This window comes from Barbus barbus (genome assembly GCF_936440315.1).
Source record: "Barbus barbus genome assembly, chromosome: 8".
Lineage (NCBI taxonomy): Eukaryota > Metazoa > Chordata > Actinopteri > Cypriniformes > Cyprinidae > Barbus > Barbus barbus.
Window position 1 is genome coordinate 12846318 of NC_136736.1, and position 26286 is coordinate 12872603.

A 26286-nucleotide genomic window follows, 5' to 3' on the forward strand; every position below is an offset into this window, starting at 1 on the left:
ACAGTAGATATTTTGAAGCCCTCAGCCCTAGCCAGAACGCAAAGGTTAAAAGGTGCAGAAAATATGTAAATGTAGATACTAGAAATGTAAATGTTGGACCACCCCACTTGACAGTGCTAGTCACTCACAAATGTTATATCACCTCTTTTATTTGGTAATTAGATCACAAAAAGTGACATGATACATAAAACAGTGAACCCAACACCACAGGTCCAACAGACTAAACAACTCCAATCAATTGTGGAAAGAATTGTTCTTTGGAAAAATGCGGCAATGCCAGAAAACATAAATAAAGTAAGTTTGAGGGGCCTTGTTTAAGGAGACTCATGGAAACATCTGTGGTAATTAATAGCATTAGACTTGGGTGGCACTGTCGTCACCTGGGTATACAGTGCCTCACAAAAATATTCAGACCTTCAAGCAATTTTCTCTCAATTCTTGCTGAAATCCTACATACAAATATTGGTTTCTGTGATATCTGCTTTTTTTTTTTTTTAACTGATTTCATAGTTTGCATACTGATTCAATACATATTTTATGTATTTTAAAGGGGTCATCAGATGTCTATTTTCCACAAGTTGATATGATTCTTTAGGGTCTTAATGAAAAGTCTATAACATACTTTGTTTAAAATTTCTCAATAGTACCTTTTTAAAAAAAACTTTTTTAGCCTGTCAAAATCAGCTGTTTTCAGCAAGCCGTTTTTTAGGCCATGTTGCTTTAATGCTAATAACTCTGCTGACCCCGCCCCTCTCTTCCGTGGCGTGACGAGCAGACTGTAAACTCCAGCCGCCAAACTTGCTAACTAGCACATTATTAGGAAAGGAGATTTGCAAAGATTCATAAAAACCCCTTATACTCACTTCTTATGTAGACGAAGTTGGATTGCAAATGATTCGTGCGAACATAGATGCATTTAGCCAGATCATGGATCTGCGCAATCCCTTCAAAACGAATGTAACGTTAATCCTCTGCGTCTTCAGCGGCTCAGATGTCGGGAGTAACTGACGACTGCTATATTCAATACTACATCAAACAACAAAACACCTCAATCACTTAATTGGAGACATCTTGTCTTCCCCTGCACTGGAGTCAACACAACGGCGGACAGCTCTCAGCTCATTCAGGGTGGGTCTAAGGTAAGACGGCCTTGTCAATCAACTATTGTGGGAGCGGCCTGTGCAGAACTACATCATTCTGACAGGAATCTCAGAACAGCCTGATTTGAGTAAGGGGATTTTAAAATAGGGATACTCTGCTATTCTTTAATATTGAGAACGATTTTTAGAACTATATCTTTTTCGTTATCTTTATAGTTATCGTCCTTGGTGTGAACGGGCCTTTAGACTAGGTCATTATAGGGCACTAACAATTTTGTTACTGGAATTTCTGAAAATAGTGTTGATACATATTCTTTTTTATTCTAACAAGATTTCCTGTTGATGAAACACAGCCCCCATGAGGTGTTCACCAACATACTTCACTGCAGGTATAGCATACACTAAGATGTGGGCAGTGTTAGATTTGCACCACACATATATTGCTTTGAATCTAGGCCTTATCTGGAGCACAACTGCAACAGGGCCACTACTAAGGCAAACTTCAGATGTGCCGTCTCGTGGTCCCCTATACCTATCAGTGTTACAAAGAACTCTTATCTTATAATTGACTGGAGCACCTCTATGTAATTCTTAGGAATTGAACTTTGTAGCTTTTCAAAGTGATCATAAGCCTTTCTGCTTCTTGTTTGAATGGAGAGTTTTGAGGAACAACCTACTGTAGCCAGTGTCTGGGTGGCTTCAACATCCAGATAGTTGAACCTCTTGGATAATCACTTGTATTGTACTTTTCCCTGGAACGCTTGTAGTTTTCGTTTAGACTTCAGTCCTCACTTAAATAAGGATGCATATTATAAATGATTTTTTTTTATTCAGAATATGGAGAATTTTTTTTCATGTAATGCAATTCCTCAGAGGCATATGACCATTGAGTAGTACATCTAAGAGTTGATACTATTGCAAGGTGGATTTATTAAAATGTGAGATGATTTGACACATCACAGACTAAATAAGCACATTTCAAGTGTAATTTTCAATTGTACTTCAGCAAAATTATAAAATTGGTTAGGATCTGAATAATTTAGTTATAGTTTAAAGTTTTGAATCATTTCACCTGATAATTGAGGGTAAGTTATAGAGCTCTCATGGTGTAAAAGGGTCCAGTAAAAGGACTTTGAATAGCGTAGAAAGCACAAAAACAAGTTTCATGAGGGATTGGTTTGAATTAGAGACTTATTGCCTATTGTAATGTCCCTTTTTTCTGGAGATTAAATATTTGATCTATTAAAAATGCAAACACTTTTGGCAGTTGTTACGTGGGAATTCATCTGCTCATTTCTAATAGATGATATGCCTTTCATATGTACTTGGCTTGGTGAGAACGACATATTTTCAAGATCTATCGTAAAAGTGTCTTTTAGTGGTGTAAAACACACGGGTTAAATTACGCCATATCGAAAAAATCCCACTAGCATACAGAAATGATTAAATCCTTTAACCAACTCCATTCACATGTGCTGAATCTCTCGCCGTGAACCGGTGCACATGTATGTCAATTGGATCAATTTTGTTCGGCTGCAGATTCGCCAGCATATGAATGTACTCAAGGTTCCCAAGGAAAACATTTCCTCTGCTGAAGACAGGTGTGTAAGTCCTGTCAAAGCAAGGAAAACACCCAACCGACGACCACACAGGCTTGCTAGTTAACCAGCGCTGTGTCCGAGCCACCTTGACTGTGTTGGTGTTAGAAACACGTTACACTAACATTTGGAAATGGTATGCTTACTCTCCAATTATAGCTGAGGTTTGTGTTGGCTGAGACCGGCAGTTGTGTGATGATTTGTTTAAGGGAAGCTAGAGTCCTTGTCTGTGAGCGAAAACGAGTAGTGCTTTAACGGGATAATTCACCCACAAATGAACATGCTGTCATCATTAACTCACCCACAAAAGAAAGATATATTGTTAGACATCTTAGTGTCCACACAACGAGAGTCAACAAATGTTGTTTTGGATCCCATTGATTTTCATTGCATGAACAAATTCAGTTGTAACATTCTTCAAAATAACATTCTCTCTTGACATGAACTAACCACGCAGATGTTCAAACCATAGCACGTAAGAAGAATACCGGGGGATGTTTTGTAAAGCGGAATAAAAATGGAATTAATTATGTGAGTTTCAATATTAGCATTGCTCAGGAGTAACATCACATATTTCACATGCGAGCAATGAAAATGGAAAAACAGAGAGGCTGTTGCATAAACTCAGTTGTATACAATATGCTGCTCTGTGTATTCGAAGCTCAACGCACCTTTTAGGGTCCACCAACTTGTAGAGTTTTCCGTTGTGCGACTGTATCGCCGTGCTTTTGCTGGAAGCGAGGATGTAGACCTCACCTGCAGAAGATAGAAAACATGTAGGTGTTTCAGGGATCTCATTTGTCTTCTCTCACCTTCTTTACTTCCTACTCGTTGCACTTGACACTGGTGCATGAGAGGGTTTTGAGAGGGGCTCATTAAATCGTCATGCAAGTAATTTAATGAGGAGCAAGCTTGCAGCACTGTGCACAGATTGTAAACATGTGTCAAGAGACTGCCATGTGGGTCTCCAGTACAGCCTTCCACTGAATCCCTCTTACAAATCAGCAACAAATGCTATCTCTCCCTCACAGAGGCCCACTCTTGGCAAAGCATGAGATTTATTCTCTGTCACACTTGACCTGGTGTTTGGATTCGAGAGTTTATGTTCCCTGTGATGCACTGAGCTGTGGGGATATTACATGGTGGCAGAGAGTACAGCCTAGCAGCAGTGAGTGGGCATAACTTTGCTTTGGCAAGGCACTGTTGGAGGGGTTAGCATCAAGGTCACATAAAAATGACCCCCATTACCATTCCAGTAAGCGAGAAATCAGTTGTTATCAATGTTGAAAGAACAACTAAGGAAATGGAGGAGATTGCACATGTAAACCCTATATGCTGATGGATTGTGCTGACCTTTGATTTCCAATTGTACAGTCTGTTAGCAGCAAAAAAGAGGAAGTAATCTGTCAGGAAACTAAAGGAGTACTGTGTCATAGTAAAATGTTCCTTGGAGGAAAGATATTTGAAAATGGGAGGTAGGACAAGGGATTGGGTTTCTTTCTGTTTTGTATCATTCATATGATTCTTGGATTCGGAAGCCATTTTTTTCTCCTTCCTGTGACTACGGTATACACATTCTAATGTAAAATGATCACTTCATTAGACCTTGTCAAGGACTAAACAAATTTTTTTTGCTTTAGTCCTTATAAGAAATGCCTGTAGCTACACTACTGTTCAAATATTCAGATGCTTTTTATGCTCACCAAAGCTGCATTTATTTGATCAAAATACTGTAAAAACAGACATACTGTGAAATATTATTACAATTATATAATAAAGTGATTAAAATAAGAGTTTTCTACTTTAATATATTTTTAAAATGTGCATTCCAGGATTCTTTGATGAATAGAAAATTCAAAAGAACAGCATTTATTTGAAATGTCTTTACTGTCACTTTTGATCAATTTAATGCTTCCTTGCTGAATAAAAGCATTAATTTCTTTCAATTAAAAAAAGAAAAAAATTAACAATGCATCTTCTGCATAATAGTTTTAACCTTGACAGAACCACGAAGAAAGGTTATGACAGAAGCACACAAAATGTGTGGTGAAACGAACACACGTAAAGCTTTTTGAGAGCTCACTGACCTAATTCATCTTCGCCAAACCCCAGGATGTGGCCGACCAGCGAGGAACCACAGGAACTGCTAGTACCAAGACAAAGAGGCTTCTCTTGCCACGACCTGTCTTCTGAAGGCCTCTGCAGAATTCTGAAGTTCCTGTAACGATCATAAAGTCAGGGGTTAAAAATGTCATTTCTCTGTCTACCCAGCAAACTTGAGTGAACACCTTTATTTTTTTCACAAAACACAAAATTACATGACAAAACATCAGGCATAATTTACTGCTTTGGATTTCCAGGAACAAATTACTTTATACAGTTTATCTCTCACTGTTGACAAAAAGGCAGGCTGATAGTGAGGATGAATTATAAACCTGCGTAAAGTGTGAAAAACATATACCAGCGCCCATTGACCTGGCAGGAAAACCCCTATCAGTTTACCCTGAAAAAGCTACTTTTCATCATTGGGGTATATGGATAATGTGTGTGCTGGCACAGTCAATAACACAGGAAAGATGGCAGTTTCCATTCTCAGTTTAACAATTACCACAAAAACCCAAAGCGGAGCAATATGAAAATGGAAGTTCAATATCTGTTTTTTGGAAGCATAACTATTCAGTTTTGTCTGACTGTTCTAGGGATATACCAAGTAATTTTGCATAATTAATAATTATAACTTCCTATATTAACACAACATACCCATTTTTGTCTCCAAACACATAACTTCCATAAAGTCTTCTTGACTGGCATCCCCGGTAGATGAATCCACCAACTGGGACGGCACCTTCATTTGACCCGAAATCAAACATAGATGGCTCATTTTCTGTGGGCAGACACACCAACAACTCACCATCAAGAAAGAAAAGCAGAGCAAGGTAACAAGTCGACATGTGGTTGTACATTTTATGAGTTTTAGGTTATTTTTATGAGATATGGGTTATTTGAGCTTAAACAAATTCAAATGAGTAAACGGAAATCATCTGCATTGTTTAGATAACTCAATTTTACACTTTTTTACTAGATGTCTTAAATCACCATCCTACGTGTGTCGCAAAGTTGATTTATCCCCATAATAACAGTTTTCATTGTTTGTGTAAGGGATATCCATGCTTACCACAATCTGTCAAGAGACCATTAGCACTTCACACAGGCTGGTTTTAATTAGCTATTCCCCAGACGGTTATAAAAACGCTATGTAAACTTGATATGGAGGGCTATGTTCATTTCACTAAATGTCCTTATTAAGCACTGCTATGTTCACATTATAGCTCAAATAGATTAGGAAAAGGACACGAGAGGAAAGGGTGAGGTAATCCTACAATTACTATTGAGTGTTTGTGTATATTTGTTTAAGTTTGTATGGCTACAAAGATTACAGCAGCTTAGGGAATGGCCAGTATTATAACCTTACAGTCAGAGCCTCGTAAAACAATAAAATGTGATTTAATGAAGTAAGTCATTCACCATGGTGATGGTTTAACATCGTAAATGGCTTGGAGTTTGGGTCAATTTGGCACACTTGCAATCTTTTTGGGGTTTAAATGCATTGGCTGGGAGAGAGCCATATTTGTTTGATGCCAATGTGTAAGGAGGAGTACGAGAAAGCCAATCCATTACTTTGGCCATAGGAAATAATATATATTCACTTCTGGTATTGATTTAGGGATCTTAGTCAGCACGATTGAGAGATGGACTGCCATGCTGGTCGTTTTGTGTTTCAACAAAGTACTAAATGACCATATAAACGCTCTTCGACAGCGATAAATTACTTAGTTGTACATATGCTTTCAAGTCCCCAGGCATTAAAAGAAGCATTTTATATTTAAAGTGTGTTCTCACGTTATGAAACGATAGTGTTGTAATGGTATTCTTGAATAAAGCGTTGATCGGTTTGTACGGAAAGTCTTAAATCACTTTTTGGAACGTACCCCCATTCCATCGAAGACATTCTGTTCTCAGCATAAAAGCTTAACATTATTTCATAACCAGAACATGGAGGGAGAATTTAATGTTTTATGAAATACAATACAGGAACTTCTTGAGTGGTTGCCTGGTTGGAACGATTTGGCTTGTTGAAAAGCCTTTCTGCTTGTACAGTAATCCATCATGTTTTTAGAAACCAGTCACTTCTAACAGACATACCGTAGTCTTTCCCTTTGATGACCTGTAGGATCCTGCCTGTTGTCGTATTTTTGCCAACAGTATCTGTGCACAGGATCAGCAGACTCCCATTGGTGTCCATGCGCAGCTTATCCACTGCACACCTAGAGCACAAAATACCATTTTAATGCATTTTGCAAGACAGCAGCAGCGTAAACCACACTGCTATTCGTTATGACACTTTATTTAATTATACGGTATATGTGTTGGCATCCTAACAGGCAAGATTGGCAACATCCCTTAATTCCAGACAAATCGTAATGCTTAGTTACATTCTTGAGAACTCTGTGCTTCCACCTTTATGGTAACAGTTTGGGTGGGCGCTTTTCCAAACTGAGGTCCATAAAGAAATTATTTACTGCATCTGGTGCAGAAGAACTTCACTAGCCTGCACAAAACTCAGACCTGAACTCCAATGAACTGGAATGTCGACTTCAAACCAGACCCCATCGCCCAACATCAGTGCCTGAGCTCACTGATGTAAAGGTGCAAATTCTAACATTCATGTTCCAAAATATTATGAAAGGAATTCATAGAGTAGCTTTCCCTAACAATCTAACAATCCATTTTTTGATTTAATTCAAATTCATTATAATGTTTGACCTTACCTCCCTGGGTCATGCAGTCCATGAGCAAGGATTTCAGGGGGCTGATTTGTGCTGTTGAAATAGGGGTTGTTTCTGGGTATAGAGTAAGGAGTACTACAGCAATCGGTGTCCAGATCCACCCGAAGGACAGATCCTGTGAAGTCACTAAGGCAGAAAAACACCATGTAAAATATTTGAAACAATGCTTATATAACTACTACATAGTTTGACTCATAACTAATGTCTGTTTTATTACAGCTATAAGCATTCAATACTTACCTCAGACCATCCATCTCCTCCATATCGTCCAAAGTGATCATGCCATCACCTAAAAAGATGTGCAGAAGCCCATCAGGGCCAAAGAGGAGCTGCCCTCCTAGATGCTTTCGGTGGAGCTCAGCTACTTCCATTAAAACCCGAGTGGTCCTTGTGTCCACCTGGTTTGGGTTTTTCCTAAAACCGAATATTAAAACATTTATATATAAACCTAAATCCATCAATCCATCCATTATCTGAGCTGCTAGGGTTAGAAAAAAAACAAACAAAAAAAAACTTTTGGGGTCCCAGGGACTCTATCCCAGCATAGAAAATAAAAAACTAATTACATTTAAATACAAAACTGAATTAATATATTATCTAAAAAAAAGTTTCAAAATATATTTATTAATTTAATAGTTACTTAAAGTACAAGTGATTATTCACAAAAAATCAGCACAGAAAATGCAAAAAACATTTAGTTTAAATCAGATGACTCTGGTTAGTTTGGCATTTGAAAGGTTAATTTACAAAATGTATACTTTAGAGGGTTTGTTAATGCTGGGTGTTTTGCATCGCAGCTGGGGAGCCGAACACAATCAGAATGGATGTCAGCCTTCGTGATAATTATATGTTGTGATTACATATCTCTATAAAACATTCATCACTGTCAGTGAAAGCATTTCATGAGGAGCTTGGCTTCTCATGACTTATCCAAAACCACATGGAAAACAAACATTATGCATATACGTGTCCATGTGTAAAGTATTTGATCCAAGGCTGTAACCACAAACTGACATTGGGGTAGGGCAGGGTTTTGTCCTTAACAGGTTTTTTTCCCCCTTTTTTGTTTTGCCCTTTGGAATATCAAGGCGGACAGTTTGACAATATCTGAATATGAGGAAGGACACATGCCCCCATTGTTTATGATGGTTACAGCTCTGGTTAGTAGTCCCTGTTCTTGGTCAGGTTTTGGTTTCTCATTACCTGGACACAGTGTACTCGACTACACGAAGAATGTGGTCGTGTGGTCCGATAGCCCAGCGCTCTTGGTTGGTTGTGTAGGAGACGTAGAGCTTTCCATTTTTCTTATAATTGGGGTGGAATGCAAGGCTTAGCAAGCCCCTTTCATCTCCTCCCTGCAAGTCAGATGGGGTACACAAAGAATCCAGAAGTTAATTATGTCCCTTTTTTAGATTGGGCTGGGCTGCAAAAAGCTAAAGCTGGGCCTCCCCATGTCCCCCTCTCTCTCTCCTTTTTCTGTCAGCCTTTCTCCATCACGGTCTCTCTCCATATGGGGGCCAGTTACCCCATGCCCTCTTGCCCCCTTGCTTTTTTTTCTTACCTCCCCGCTCCTTGAGTACTGCATTACAAACGATTATAAAACATTTGACTTCAAGCAAACACCCCCCCCCCCCCCCACCACCACCACCACCACCACCTTTTCATCACAACCCCGTCTTGGTTATAGGCGCTTGTATTTGGGGCCAGGCTCCTCTGGGATGCCCAGGCCCTCCTTGCGGCCTCCATTGTGCAAGTGATTTGTGTGTGTAATCTTTGGGGGATATCCGTGAATGCAGTGCCGAGTGGCTGAAACAATTCATTAGCTCGCTCGCAGTTCATAGAGAGCACAAAAGTCCAGGATTCCTTTTGCCCCCCCCCCCCCACTCCCCACTCCTCCACCCTCTTCCCTCTCTCTCTTTTTTATTTTTAAACCCGTGCAAAATTTGAGAGAAGCAAGAAAAAGAATGGGCAGAAAAAACAAAACAAAAAACAACAACACTCCCACTGTCTTGGCAACAAGTTAGAAAACATTGAAATTGCTTGTGTAATAGGTAAAACCTCTCATCCCGGAGGCTACTACATGAGTTGTCACTACTCTGGTGGTCCACTCATCATAGCCTGTTGTAATAAGCAGCTATGTCACTTTAGTTCCTGGGGAAAGTAATACAGTTGGGCTTTACTCCCTTTCATCTTTCCAACTTTGTTTTCCTTCTGGCAACATAAATGAAATGAATGAACAGATTGCTAAGCGTACGCCTCATGAATGAACCAATGAATGAACAAATAGTTTTGAACCAAGTCCCTGAAAAACGATTATGATTTAATGATTTGGGATAAGACGTAACACCAGCTTAATTACAGCACATACACTAACAATTTAGTGATATTGGCTGTCAAATAAGTAAACAAATGGAGTTTTCATGAAATTAGCTGGCTGTGCCATCTCTGCGGCATTCCTTTTAGATTTCTCACAGGAATTCAGCAAAGAGAGGTCTTCTGTGGATTGCTCAAGTTAATGGTGTGGTTCAGCTCACAGTACACGCCAAAACATACAGATCATAAATTGGTCAGAGCGACTCTGTTGGGCTGTGCTGAAGTAATCCATTTCGAATAGGCTTCAAGTGCTAGCGCTCCATCTCTGTAATGCTCCGGAGGAATTCGAATTGGATCTGTAGGGACATGAATAATAACACTCAGGGGGACACTTTAGTAGACCACAAAGAGTGAAATCACAAGCAAAACTTTGTGGTACCCATTAAATGTCTGTTCTACATTAGTCAAACACAAAATGAGGTTGGGTTGAGTTAACAGCAGGTTGATATCATTTATCCATGCTCTGCTTTTTCGAATGAAAAGTTCTTCCTTTCCCCGAAAACTCCCTCTCAACATCTTGGACTCCTGATGCACTGACCTGAATCCCAAAACAAACACAGAGGGAGCAGGTCAAGTTAAGAATTCCAGAGAGTCGTATGATCTCAGGCCAGGGACCACCAAAGAACAAAATTAGCTGCAATATTAGCTTTTGCTAATGATCGCTCCTTCAACAAGTAAGCACAAAAAAACCCTGTCATTTTTCCAGGTCCGTTCCTCTGGGTGCTAACAAAAACTTAATTAAGAGAAGACAAACTTCATGATATTCTCCCTCCATCCATCATAGCAGATGTAGGGCTATGTGTACAAGCCTCTGCTTAGTTGCAACACTGGCACATATTGTTCCACTGAAGCAGCCACGAGAACTTTTCTTCATCAGGGTAACCTTGCAGCATGCTGACGTTGATAGGAACAGTTCAGCTCTGAAATCTGGCTTCAAAACGTCATGGTCAGAGGTTCAACGCTATGTTATTGTTAGCATTTTGCGCATTGCCTGTTGCTTTGACAGTACGAAGATTAGGTTGTAACAGCTTCTTGAAAAGATTGCTGGTGAGAATACATCGGGGTCAGATGTATTCGCAGACAGGAACAGGGAGCACTACCACCCCCCTCCTGGACCCCCATCCACCCCATCGGCAGCTGCTTGCCTTTCAGGGCTTGATGCATGGCCTGGCTTGCACATTGTTTCTGAGCACCTTTTGATCCTTATTGGCTCAGGCAATCCTACATAAAGAGCCATTCCACCCGAGCTGATTGGAGAAAAACAATGCGTGCCTACCTCAAAGGCAATCTGAAATGCTCACACTAATTCAGAGTTCCATTTAGTTCAACACAATGAATCCCAAGACCCAAGTCAAATCCCCCTCCTCCACCTGTTAACACACATTAATCCTGTGACAGTGCTGGAGTGAGGATCGCTCACTTTCAAGCGGTGAAAAGAGCAGATCGAATTGCAGGATAACATTCACTTATTGCAGCGGCAGCTCTCTAGAGCAATCCACAAATCTTCTGAATGGCTCCATCACAGGTGCTCATCCTGTCTTGGGGGTCCTCGCGAAGTCAAAACCTCGGCCAGGAAGCTATGTGAGATGACAGCTAAGCAGAGGCCGTTTCTCAAAGAGAACTGTTCAAAGAGTCAAAGGACGAGAGAGGAAAAGGTTCATTTGTCAAAGCTAGGATGCTTATTTTTTGACAGAGTCGAGAGCCCTCCTGCTCGTCGGGCTGAAAGAGCTCAACAGCTGTGCGTGTCAAGTGACAGAGAGCACAACATGCTGTGATCTATTTGCTTCAGCAAGAAATAGTTTTTTGCAGCTGGACCTCTTGAGTTAGTTGATACACCACAATGGAACTCCGCTCACATTGTGTGCAGATGTCTTCTTCACTATGTCTAGCAAGGACAACAGCAAAGCGGTACCATACTTGTGTACCTATCACGTCAACATGAACTGAATCAGGGTTCTTTCACACAAATAGTTTAGAAGATAAACACTTTAGAGCGCTGAAATTCTACACTTCAGGATCACTGTATGACTTTTTTTTCGGCATTTGGAACTCGGTAACGAGTTTACAAGATATCCCAAAATAGATAACTGGTAGTTAACTATTTAAGCGCCTCCGCTGATAGTACTCTTACTTTGTTGAAACCAATCAGACTGGTGCAGGGTTGTGCTTGAAGACCAGCCACAGATGTGAGAGTGTAATAAAGTAGTTTGCAATAAATCAAATAGGAGCGCAGTCCTACAACATGCTTCCACAGTAGCCAGTGCAATCCACCTTGCTAGATCTATGCAGCAGAAGCCAAAAAGGCAAACCTTCTCTGGGTCAAAACCATTAAGGCATTAGGTGTTTGATCTTTGACATTTTCTTTGGAAGATCTGAATTGAGACATCTGGGTGAGTGACAAACAAGAGTGTCTACGATAAAGAAAATAAAAAAATTAACTTAAATCAAATGACCAAGTTCTAAGGAATGTGCTCTTTGCATGCATGTTGATATCATATGGTTTTAAAAAAATTATAATTTATAAAACATTTCGATGACTCTAAAAATGTCACGCGGTGTAACTATAAAGTAAAATATCATTTTCTTATATTTTGAATGAATGCGAGTTTTCTATAGTTTGTATTTTTTAACAGCATGAATTATTCTTTTATGAATATCAAAAAAGGTCAAATTATCTAATATTTTAAGATGTTTATTCACCTTGACAGTCATAGGTGTCTGAAAGTGTCCTCTTTATCATATAATTTCCTGCTTTTTCTGCATGTTTCTGCTGGTTGGTGATCAACGTTACTTTGATTTGGTGGACAAAAGTCTGTTCAAATGTTTTGTTGTTCTAAATAACTACAATAATAATCATAAAATACCAATTAAAAGGTTTTCTTATTTATTATATTAGGACATTTAGACTGTATGCCCCCCAAAAGATATGAAAATGAATTTTAATGAATTTTAATTAAGAAATTAAAATCATGCCATCTTATAAGATGTGCATTCAAGTTATTGTGTTTTATCAATACCTCTGGACAAAAAAATAAAAATGAGAACTTCACTGAGCCTCCTGTGATGAAAAAAAACATTATAAAGGTGGTAAGGATAAAGGGAAGGGGAGATGATCAGTAGTGTCTCTGCATTTCAGTTCAAAACTTCTGTCAGTAATTGGAGAAGCACAAGTAGCACAGAATATTTGATAATGTTACACAGTTTGTGTGTGTGTGAGTGACTGAAGAGATACGGTTTCATCAGAGAACACCCACGGCGCTCTGGGAGACTCCCTTAAGTAGACAGAGCATTGTTTCCAAGCAGTTTGGCTTAACTGGAAGTGAGGGGATTGGACTTGAAGGAGCTACAGAACATTAGAATCAAAGTCATGATAAAACACTATCATCCTCCTTCATGCCCAAGTCGGGTCCCAGCGGGTCTCCAGGCCTTCCACGGGCACAAAGGCCACATCTCCTGTTGATGCTCCGAGTAAACACAGCTGACTCGGAATGATAACGGCTAAACTTGACAGAATAGCACTCTTGGGGTCTGCCAGGGCTTGAGCTTACTCTAATTGTCATAATGATTGCTTTATCCACAACCAATTATGTTTAATGACGATAAGGCACATTGGGGGTCTTTCCTGTGGGGCTGTTGCATGTTGACTCCATAATTGCTCTTTCTCCTTTTATACGTGAAGCCATGGGAGGTATGCAATATACATAAACTTCCTGTCAAAAAGCAGGTCTCTTCCTACATCTCCGGACACTTGCTAAACAAAATGTTCTCGAATTACAGAATACTTCAGTTCTTGTGGGGGCAGATAAACATCTGTTGTGACACACGCCATAAATACTACTGACAGACATGCATGTAAGCGAACGCTACAGCTGGCAACATTTCAGCCTTTCTCACTGATCCTCAACAATCAAACACAAGGTTTCCTCTGCTGGCAGTCAGGTTGACAGCAAGCAAACCACACACATAGAAGCCCACATACAGAATACATTTGTATAATAATACAATTTTTGCACCAACACTATTTTTGGCATCCGTATCACCCTCCATTCAGGTTTTGATTTGTGGTGGGAGGAGAGGAAAAATGGAAATAAATCCATAGAAGTTGTTATTGTGCTCCTTAAATATTCTATTCTGTTTGGGTGCTTCATTTCTCCCACCTCGGCTTCGTCTGAGAAGGTGCCAAACCAAAATGATGAACAGATCTTTCAGGTTTCAGTGAGGCTTCCTGATTTATGCGAGACAGACTTCTCTGATGGTGGGAGGTCAGGCTGCGTGAATATCAAATAGGAGCTAGTTCCTCTTAAGAGGCAGATATGTCAGCAATGTTGGGAGTGAAAACGGCAACATTTAGATGTTTAGCTAAAATTCACCATTATTAGCATCCCTAACAAAAATACTTGAAAGAATGTACCAATCCACTGGGATATGATTTGGAATAAACAGTCTCCTGATAAATGAATAGCATTGAATCATCTCAAAGGTGCACTCAAGTCATTTTTGGTTTAAAGCCCCGATATACTTCAAATGAAGTTCGTTTTCATTCTTTGTTTGGGGGCAAAAATAAGTTAGAAAAGACTGAGCGTTTTCTGTTTTCGAACATTCCAACACCCCCGCGCTGCTGGAGGCGGGGTATAGATTAATGTAAACGTGTTACGACACCCGCGCGGCTGCCCTAAACACAACAACGATGCAATGATGGTGTATCTAGGTCTTTTATTAAACTGGATAAATACACATTTTTATATTTTATGTGGTGTCATGATTTGATAAAAACAAAGGTTTATTATTGTATGTTCTTTTGGCATTTCATTTATTGTATACCTTTTAAACTCGCTTATTGAAAGAACAACAACAGCAGCAGCAGCAGTATGGTGTAACATTTATTTGAAACATGTATTTGCTACATTATATCTTTACTCTTTCGTTTCATTCTTTTCATGGCTTTGGAAAACTTACATCTGATATTTCTCTACGTCGCTTTTTGCATAAAAAAGCGATGTGTCGTCAACACCAAGTTTCGTTGCAATTGCATTCTAGGAATTAAATGCTTTCTCTGAATCTTTAAAGTCTCTCCGCGAGCGATCGTACAGGTGCGTATATATTTGTGGCAGCTCAGCTATTCGACACAGTGTATTTATGTTGCTAGTGACTTGGAGAGGTTGTTCTCCTGCCTGACCTCCGTTGAATGAGAAACGAAGGACCCACCGATTGTATAATCACCACGGACCAATGGTAGCTCAAAGGTGTTTAGGAGCCAAAACGAACTCCCCCAGAAAATTTGCTTTGGTGAGCTGTTTCGAACTCTGACTCAAAATTAACTTTGTTTCGGCCTGATTTTGTTCGAAATGACGTCACATCAGTTCGTTCTTCGATTTCGTTTGAAGTATATATAAGCCTTATAAGCCTATAAGCCTTTAGTTGCATTAGCTGACATGACATTTGTCTTTTGTACATCAGAGTGAAACAAATTATTAGATTTAATCAGAATAAATGATTGGAGAAGTCCAATATTTGACACCAGAGAGAAGTCTGGCATTTTGATTGAACATTATGAGGTCAAAAAAAAAAAAATTGAACACATGAATGCATAAATTGTACAATTGAACTGTAACATGTATTTACAAACAAGATGTGAATTTATTTCATGCTGACTTTATGCCATTCATAGAAATTCAGCTCTATTCACAGTTAGCCATTTTTGGTGTATCTCAGAATAAAACGTGTCCAAAAACAAGGTTGTTACCAAGAATAAGGAAGGAAATCAAGTATATATTGAAATATTTCAAATTTGTTTCTCTAAAAAAGCTTTGAAAATATTTTTCAGCTCAATGATGAGACTGGAATCTTAATCAGATATAAGTACACATGACTGTTCATACATTTCATATTTGTTTCTTTACATATAATACTTCTTAATGAATAACAAATCACTGACAACACCTTTAAGTGTATAAAACATTGTCAATCCAGCCAACTGATAACACCACAATGGCAACAAACAAGAGCTTTCACTTACCTTTATGCCGCTTTGGACCAGCTTATGAATGTCCAGAAAAGGCTCTTTCAGGAGCTCCATGTCATGTGTTAGGATATGGACAAAGCCTTCCTTCTCCAAAATAAAAAGCCGCTGTGATCCATCCCCACAATGCACCACACCAACAGGCTGTCGAAGACCACTAAGGATCTCCTGAGTGCAGTAACAGTTGTGTTTATGTTTTCTGTAGGAAAGGAATGGAAAGATTAGAAATTTAGATGGGTTAGTTTATGCATCAGGCATTTAAATTGTTGTCTAAACTGTTGTTTTTTGTTGTAGAACTGTATAAGTTTAATCATTATAAACAAGTTTATTACAGTTAGAAACACAACAGAATCTTTTCTGCTTGACAGACTGGTTTGGGAGTAGACTGAATAAAACGCCACAGGAGAAGTTCATTTAACACAGTCAGAAGTTGGGGGCTCTCAAGCTGTGAAGCAAGTGTTCCATTAACCACAAATCACATCTGATGTGGGGACACGCCAACTCACATTATGCCTTAAATAAAACAAGGGCATTAGCAGTGTGGGTGCTCCTGTTAACAAGCAGTCTTAGAGGGATTTTCCATAGATGTAATAGGGGGTGAACTGGCAGAAAATATACTGTATGTCTGACATCTTGTGCCTGAGCTGTAGAATAAAGTCAGTCTGACGTGCTTGCAGTGACTGTGCCTGATCAGACATGCTGCTTTATTGGCCCTTCGTAAATGGGAGGTCTGATGAAGAATTATGACGTTCATTTACAATGACTGTGGGATGTGGGATTCACAGCTCATCATTATTTGCATCAGAAGGTCACACAAAAGCAAGGCATTTATTACTGTTAAAACTAAAGGTGTTGAGGGCACACTGCACTGACAGATGTCATTAAATCAGATTGGTATAATAAGTGAAGTGAAGGTATGCTGAGTATGACAATTACACATGCGTTATTAAGAGAGAACTAACTCACTGCTTAAAGAGATAGTTCACCCAAAAATGCAAAAATGCTTTCTGACCCTCCATAGACAGCAATGTAACTGAGACGTTCAAGGCCCAGAAAGGTAGTGAAGACATTGCTAAAGTTGTCCATGTGACACCAGTGGTTCAACCATAATGTGTTGTGGTACTGTCATAAATGTGCGTTGAAGACTGACACGGAAGAGAAGATATTGTTGAATAAAGTCATTATTTTTGTAACCTTTGTCCACAAAAGGTATTCTCATAGCTCCATGAAATTAAGGTTGAATCACTGATGTCACATGGACTATTTTAATGATGTCTTTACTACCTTTCTGGGCCTTGAATGTGGCAGTTCGCTTGCTTGCTATGCAGGGTAAGAAAGCTCTCGGATTTCATCAAAAATATCTTAATTTGTGTTCTGAAGATGAACAAAGGTCTTATGGGTTTGGAACGACATGAGTGTGAGTAATTAATGACAGAATTTATATTTTTAGGTGAACTATCCCTTTAACTACCACAGTATGAAGCATAGTTAGAGAAATTATAGTTGCGAGCAATGGGAAACACTGAAATGTTAGTAACAATAGAACTTGCGACCATAGTTGGCTAACAATGTTTTTGGGAGTCCTACAGGTGGTCTTGTTGATTTCACATATGAATCCATCATTGTAAGTTGTGAAAAGTAAATACTTAAGCCTTTTCCTAATACTAATATGAGGATACAATCAACAGGATATTCAGCTATGAGCTAAATCAGAGCCAGCCCCAAATGACATCCCTTGCTATGTCCTGTCACAAATGGTCAAAGCCCTCTGGCTGTCACCAACAGCTCATAGTTCCTGCAGTATAAGCACTTTCTTTGTGTTCTTAAAGCTGGCTAAACTCAGTCTGGACACAAAGCTCTGGCTTGGAAATGGGGGGCAATGGACAAGTCAACGAGTACATGCAGGAATGTTGTGACATGGAAGGTTAGTCAGGCGTGTCTTGTCTCTAGTGACCTAGTAGTCAAAGCAGGCCAGTCATACTGGGCCATGGGACATTAGATGACCATAAGGAAGCTTCTCTCATGCCTGATGATGAATGTCACTACACGCAGATATCATCTACAGGGAATATCTCACCCAAAAAAAGGAAATTCCATCATTTAATCACCTTCATGTCACAATGTTACAATGAATGGGAACTGTAACGTTCAAGCAACAAAAAGGATGCAAAAGTACCTAAAAACAACTGAAGTTATACAGTACAATTTGTGTCAAACTAAGTTGATATTCATTGATAATCGTCCTTGCCACTGGCTTTTGCAACAGGATTCTGAGCTAAACCTTAGAACCAATTAGAACCATTTATGAATCATTCAGACTGGTTTTGTGAACTGGATCAACCGATTCTGACTCAAAAGAATAATTAGTTTACAAATCAGACATTGTTACTTATCTTATATACACTAATTATAATAAATTCACCTTTTGTATCTGGAATGATAAATAAATATTGACATTTATTTATGATATTTATTTACTGTTCAAAAAAGAAATGTGTGTGTAAAACTGAATTAAGTATACCTGTTAATCACTTCTATTTTTTCATCTAACAGGTAGTTGGAATCTCTGCGCAGTTGCTTTCTGTGAAAATCTGGAAAGCACAGGCCTCCGTCCTTCCTTCCATAGTACTGGCAGAACTCATCCACGTCGGCTTGGAACAGTTCTAAAAAACACAGACAGACAGACAACTGGTCTCAGCCTGAGATAGACACCACACAGGGTCCATGGATGATGTAATCACCTCCAAAACCAACTGAATCCCCTACTGTCAAAGCTGTACTCGAGTCAAGTATGTCCTCAGCCATCAGACGGCTTATTGTGTGGGCGTTTTGGTGGTGATTCCGGTGCCAAGCTTAATTCCTATCTTGACTATGGTGCATTTATGAAGTACTGAGTCTCAAATCAAGACATTTGTTTTTTCCTCTCATATCTGACAAGTGCAAGTCATGGTCATTCATATCGGTCCAGACTCCAGACCTTTAACCATTTGTTAAAAACCGTCATATCTGACAGAGCCACAATGATACACACTTCTGGGTGCTACAATTATGTGATGGTTGAACCCCAGTGAGGTATTTCAAGCCGCTTCAGACATGTGTGGTCCGTATGTGGAAAGTTTGTGAGTTTAATTAAACCCAAAAATGCCAAACGCTCAGTCTGTATCTCCTTTGCTGTTATATCTTTCAGCAGAAACTTGCAGGTCAAATCCAAATAAATGATAAGTGCACACCCAAACTGATTGATTATATATAAGAGATTACGTTTGCTTGCTTACTTCCATGGAAAACACCCTTATTTATTTCTTCAATCGTAGCCAAAATAAATTCACCATAATTCAGACACCTAGAGTTGAGGAATGTGCAATGAAAATTCTGAAAATTAACTGTGTGGCTATTAAATCACAGTCAGTTTCTAGGAACCTTTTGGTTGAATGAGCAGCATGACAACAAGGAGAGAGAACAGGACTCGATTTGGCAGCCGCTGTGACCTAAAAACCTCACTGATATGGTTACCACCTTAGCAAAGCCCTCTCATGGGGAGGAGTAGAGCAAATACAGCAGTGATAGAAACACAAACACACTCCTCCTTCCTTTCATCTCCAGTGAGCCCCCCATGCCACATGAGGAATGGGGCTGTGTGTGGGAGGGAAGCAACAGCACCAACAACAGAGGTGATAGGATATCCCTAAACATCTAAACACAACAGTGAGATCAAACACACACACAGCCATCACCACCACCTCCACTCACACTGCCATACCACCCACAAGCAAACTGCAGTAGTTATCTTGGGTCCGCTGGTGTGAGCGGTAAGGGTCTGGGAGTTGTTGTCAATAGCACCTGAGAGGTCAGAATCTTTATGCAGTTCCCACACTTCTGAATCTCCATGATTTTCCATATCCTTCCATGTCCATTTTTCATATTGATGGATAAAATAAAAAAAACAATCATGCAGACTAATGTGGGAACAATTTCAACCAATTCTGATTTAAATGAACAATCCAAAATAAAGAGTCGCTCAAAATTACAACAAAATTATTTGAAATCATTATTTATAAAGACCATAGCATTTCTAAGCCTTAGAGAACATTTACAATTTTTTAAACATTTAAAACATTTTAAAACTAGTTTTTTCATGACTTAAAAATAAAGGTTCTTTTTTGACACATATGGTTCCATGAAGAACCTTAAAATCAATGCAGTATTTCCAACAGACAGAGGGTTCCTTGTGGAAAAGGGTTATTCAGATCATTAAAATGTTCTTTTGGAACAGAAGAACTGTTCACTGAAAGGTTCTTTGGGAAACCCAAAATGGTTCTGCTATTGTATTGCAAAATCCCCTTTTGTAATCTTTTTTCAAGATTGTGGGAAACTGTTTATATCTCCGTTATATCTATGCGGTCATGGGGATAAAAAAAAGTGTCAGCTGATGTGGGGTGTGAATATATCTTCTCGAAACTACTTTTTGGTGGCAATATCTGCCACAGGTTGAATCTTAACCTCCCAACCTCTCATTTGATTAGATTTTTTGTTATCCAGTTATGCTATAACATTACTGAATATTTTAGATGTGTTATGCATTTTTAAAATTAAAACCTAACCTTAACCAAACCAATTCAAAGTTTAATCTTCACTAAATCAAATGAGATCAACACATTGAACAGACAACTGTAAAATGAATATTTGGAACTGAAATGTTTCTCCTTAATCTCAGGGAACTGAAAATAAACACCATGAAAATACGAAGGGACTTTTATTACTGTTGAAAACCAATGTGCAATCACGGTCTAAAAATATGGTTAAAAAAATATGGATAGAAATGAATCACATGAACTGAAAGGACTGTCTAATTTGAACAATTTATAACTTCCCTAAACATGGCGAAAACACTGTGTGGCCTCAACTACGGTCTCAGCCCCTCCACAATATGCTCTAGTTTTATTGTACTGGCCTACAAAAAACAGGACAGAGAGAAAGAGACTCCACATCCTTAGTGCTATAGTTATACTTCCATCTGGTTATCTTCCAAAGCAACCTGGGTGGCCACCCAAAGTACTTGACATCTTGATGCACTTCAGCAGTTTTACATATACACAACCTTTGTAGAAAAATAAATGTGTCATTCGTCACCACATATGCTGATTTGGGAGGGGGAGAAGGGAGGGGTTAGAGTCTTTTGGCCCCAGCTCCTGTTCTCAGAGTATTTACCACTATTTTCTCTCTCTCTCTTTCCCATACGCTTACTCCCTCTACAAAGAATCGCAGCAGACAGCACACCCTTATTTATCTGTTTAGCAGAGGAAGACTGAAAGGTAAACTGTATGCATACAGTGTCTCATTTTTGTCAGTCTATTCGCATTTCCGTGGGTGCGTATGTGCGTGTGGCTTGCGTTTGCTCTCTGTTTGCATATCGGCCCCCATCTAATCTGTTATGGCTGCGCTGATAGGAAGAAAGTTTGGTCTGGCGGCCAGCTTTTTGCATACCATTCCATCTGATGGAATGCATCATGCAGCGAATGTTGCAACACTATAGAGCAGCTATTGGATGTTTGCTCCTGATGTCATTCATTTTTGGGAGAAAATACAAACCTCATGATGGCTTAGAGCTTTTCAGGTCTTCGGACTCCTCCCCACTGCCATCTGTTTTTCCCCCCTTATGTTTCAGAGGCCTTAATGTTTGTCTTTTCATTGAACGTAGGCTGCCACCAAGAAAAACAAACTGATTATGTGAGCATTGCCTTGAACAGGCCTCGTTTTCCGCTGCATCCTGTAAAGTGTGTGTCGTGTGAGGTGTGAGTGTCAGTCATGTCTAGACCATAGTCAGACCGTGCACACACACACACATACCCAGAGACAGATGCACATAAACACCAAACACATCTTGGCAGGTTGTGTTGACGTAAAATAAGATGCTTGCCAAAGGACCGAAGGGAAGAAACAGGTCATAAAATCATTCATTTACAGCTAAATGTTTTAGAGCTTTGTTTGGGGTGTTTTTGAGTTCTTCATTTAGTTTGTCACAACTTCAAACTTCTATTATGTTATTTATTTTAAATAGAACATTTGTATCATTTATATTTCTATAATACCAATAATTTAAGGCCTTTTGTGATGCTTAAGTCATTGCAAAGTTTAAAAAAGAAAGAAAGAAAGAAACAGCAACAAGTGGTTCATGGATGACATTTCTTGAACATCATATGAACAAATAACTCTGTTTCAAAATAACTTTGCTGTGCAGGAGCTGCTACGGATATTTTGCTTTCTCCCACAATGCGACTTTACAGTCTGATGCATTAACCTGAGGTCATTTGTTCACCTGGACTTAGAATAACTGCAATACATGAGTCAGAAGAGCGATGTTCCTGATGAAGTTACTAATGTTCTTTAAATAAAACTCTTGCATTGATCTTGTTTGTTACCTGGTACGTGTCCCCGGCAGGTGTAGTAGAACTCTTGGCAGTAGTCGTGACATAAGCGGGGTAGATCTTGTTCTCTGTGTGGTGCCTTTTCAAGTTTGGGTGAGTGGAAGAGCATCTGGGCATGTGGTGAGCAATGGGCACACTTAATCTCCTCCAGCAGTCTAGAACACTCTGTGTTATTGGTTGAGAAGATCTGAGGAGCAAAAAACAACCAGCAAAGTTTAAAAGTGTGGTTCTAATTGAATGGCTAATCCAAATTTTACTCAAGCTACAAAGCTGTTCCTATAGAATGACTGTGTATTGTGTGTGTGTGTATATATATATATATATATATATATAAATAAAAGAAAAATCAAACTAGGTGGTTTGACATACATTTTTGGAATGTTTTCTCGTTAATTGGACGCAATTCACATTCTAAACATCTTTCTTAACAAACACCACACATCCATGTGGACTTGATTTCTCCTGATTTGTTTATTTGAGCTCACAAACAGCAAGCCAAAATTGCACCTCACATGGCAGCTGAACCCATGCTGGAGCGAACGGACCAAAATGAGGATACTCAAAATGTTTCTTAAGTCACCAAACAAAAGTAAACAGTAGATTAGGGCCGAGAAAATGAGCAGGCTTATTTATGTAACAAATTAGCTGTAATAAAACAACAATGTAATCTGCTCCCTTCCCCAGACATGCGCCTGTGCCGCAGTAGTCTGGTAAACCTCCCTCTCTCTGTGTGAGGTCCATGTGTAAACACCAATTTATAGATAGACGGGCACATCATTCCTGTGCTGGTATCAACAAATTAGCAGTCTGTCCAAGTCAATTAGACCAGCACACCCAGCAGACAGCGTATAGATGGGCCACCTCCTCCCCGGCCCACTGCTCTGCGTAGTAAACCATTTTGACAGATTTCTTTGATTTTGATTCTCCATATTCTTTTGAGTGAATCAAAACCATCTTTGTGGGTGGAAGATAAAACGGTGTCCAAAAAATTTGTTTACACCTCCATATGAACCAGAGAGTTTGGAATGTGAATTTTTGAGCTCTCTTCACTCTCAGTCTTGCAGTGGTTGTTGTGTTAGCCTGGTCTGTGAGTGGCAACTCTCCTCCTTTAAATTGTCCATTGATTTAGTGAGCCATGGACTGGCACATGGTCCATGGAGAGAAGCATTTGTGTGCTCTCAACCATGCACTCTACCCATATGTTGCTGGGATGGGCTCCAATGTTGCCATCACCCTCACCAGCAACAAGAGGACCTTTGTTTTTTGTGTTTTCCCCAAAAATGGCAAAAGTTATTCAACGCTGCTTCAAATCACACCACGGTCTACATCATAGCATTTAAGGCCATACGTAACGACTGTCGAAAGAAGCCAGTGCAAATAAGAGGCATATATGAGCTTAAGTCCAACTGTCCATTACTTAGTTAATAGTAGATGCTTTGAAATAGTGTGGTTCGGCACGAAAAGTCATGACAGTCATGTTTAAATAGCGAAATCTGAGCAGATGTTGGGATTATGCATCACGGCACACAATATCCTTTGTCACTGGAACTGACAGAACAAACGTAAACACAAAGATTTGAAAACAATGGCTCGTCATTTAGCGACAAACAATGAGGGCAACTACAGCTCGCACATTCTCACTGAGGTGCCAGAAAAAGGAGATCGATGATCGAAGTTACCACAACCGTAAGATTAAACAAACAGGCGATTTACCGAATGAATCACCTGACATGATTCACGGAATTCGCACTTCAGCCCAAATGAAACCACAACTGAGCTAACTTCCCCACAAAACCTGTAAACTTGTATTAAACAGCTTAAGTGAAACCATTTTGGCCCTCTGGGAATTGGTGTAAGTAAGTTTGGGGTGGGGAGCAGGACAAATACTCACTCAAAGGCATTAACTAACACTTGGACAGAGCCAAGAACTGGGGGAGAATGATGTTCTCCAGCTTCACCCATTAGTGAAACTAACAAACACAATGGTGTTGTTGTTATTCTTTTGCCATAAGCAAAAAGACTCCGTGTGTGGGCAGTGTAGTGGGGAGGAGGAGATGTCGACTCTGTTTTGTTCCATTCAGCCTCGCTCTTATTTGCATGACTTGAGCAAATTAAATGATGCAATATGGCTTTTTGTCACAAACCGACGTGCGATGCCACCCAGCCGCGTATGTCGATTTGCGGAGGTTGTTTACATGAGAAAAGAGCGATTTCTCGGCATAGAATGTGTTCATTGACAAAACTATTGAGATGAATCTTTTCACGTCTATAGAAAGCCTCAGAAAGGTGCGATTCATTACCGATCGAGAGACATTTGTTTCCCATCTGTTTTATGTAAATTATATCCATCACTACGAGAAGCACATGCTGTCACTGAAACAGCGTGAAAAGTTGCGCAAAGCGTCTAATCTATACATACAATCATTTAACTGCAGGAACACAGCTTTTAAGAGCGATTCCGATTTCGGAAACACAATATTGCAGCAGGGGAGCATGAAAATTAAGCGATTTCATTCATACGCCTCGTGCTCGCGAGTGAACAGCACTGCACGCGCTCTAACCTCGGTCCGAGCGGTTTTTAATTGTTTTTCTATGTGAACATGCGCGAGACGGACGTCTTTAGCCATTGTGAACGATCTCGTCGTGTTTATCAGCGTTTATCAACTTTTAAAACCGCGTCTCGAGACTCGCGCGTTCTGTTACACTGCGCTGCGTCTTGCTGTTTTTAATGCAAAACGCGTCCAATATACACAGTGCGCATATGTATCCATATGTTCATTACAACTTCAACCATTATCCCACTACATACTGCTGTTGCAAACATTTAAATCAATGCATAAACCCGTTGCCATAACAAAACACGCATGAGAATCACTAGGTCAGTTTGAGGCTGCAGGAAGCCTGAACATACCCGAGCATCTCTCCGATGGAGGATCTGATACGGAGCTCTTCTGGACGGACAGCAGGACACGCGAGGATAGAGCCTGTGACAAACCTCCCCTCCGCCGCTTTCCTCCGGTGACAGTTTTCTCTCCTTCTTCTTCAGGCGTTTCGGCAGACTTCCATCGTAACATCTCCTCCTCCTTGGACTTAATTCTCCTTTCTCGCCGAATTTTGCATCACTACATTCCCAAAAATTGGCCGCGATGGCCAACAAGAGCACCAATTTCAAATGCATCATTTTCAGAGGGATTAAACCAAAAGCGGAGCACGCGGCTGTTCAGAAATCAGGACCGCTGTATGACAGTCCCCACGCGTCCAGAAAGTTGTTATAGAATTACTAATTTTGATTAAAGCAACTATTCGCTAATAAAGCAGTCTAAATTAAATAATAGTAAAAGAACGAAAAAACGAAAGAAATGGCGCTAATAAATTAAGACAAGTGCTGGTTGATGTTATTAAAGTGGAAAAAACATGATATTGTATTTTAATAAGAAATTAAAAAATAAAAACAAGAAGTGATCGGATTAGCTTATATACAGAAATTGTATGTCTCCTTTCCCAAAAGTTAAATCCCGTTGATGCGTGTGATCAAAAGTTGCACTAAGTTGTCTGTTGCATGCTCCTCAGTGCACTCACATGTTTCCCTTTGCTCTTTCCACCTTCTTTTTAACCAGCGCGCGAGAAGGGGAACGCGCACGATGACGTCTATCCAGTCCGGGAACGCGCGTCATCGTGTAAGTAAAGAAAAGTATTATACATACTAAGTGTCGTGTTCACGGAAAATAATGTTACATCGCGTTCAAAACATATTTTACTGAATGCATGTTTGTGCGTATCCATGGTCATTACGGTTCAAATCTGTCACCATTTTATTTACGGTAAAATAGTTTTTTTTTTGTGTGTGTTTGTGTCTTTTATGTTGCATTATATCTTATTCTATCTTATTATTATTTCATGTTGATTGCATTATTTCATTGACAT

The 26286-nt window shown here is 39.5% G+C and overlaps 1 protein-coding gene across 1 annotated transcript in view; it reads right to left on the minus strand.

The window, feature by feature from the left end:
* The window catches only part of LOC306873438 (hedgehog-interacting protein-like), a 34528-nt gene extending 8580 nt beyond the window's left edge, over positions 1-25948 (minus strand). The window contains exons 1-11 of the mRNA XM_079422724.1: positions 25274-25948; positions 22357-22549; positions 18459-18600; positions 15935-16136; positions 8749-8900; positions 7786-7959; positions 7528-7671; positions 6902-7023; positions 5459-5582; positions 4786-4916; positions 3370-3454 (exon numbers count right to left, since the gene is read on the minus strand). Coding sequence (XP_079278850.1) covers positions 3370-3454; positions 4786-4916; positions 5459-5582; positions 6902-7023; positions 7528-7671; positions 7786-7959; positions 8749-8900; positions 15935-16136; positions 18459-18600; positions 22357-22549; positions 25274-25543 — 1739 coding nt within the window. The 5' untranslated portion in view covers positions 25544-25948. The remainder of the gene's footprint in view (positions 1-3369; positions 3455-4785; positions 4917-5458; positions 5583-6901; positions 7024-7527; positions 7672-7785; positions 7960-8748; positions 8901-15934; positions 16137-18458; positions 18601-22356; positions 22550-25273) is intronic.
* Positions 25949-26286: the final 338 nt, after the last annotated feature.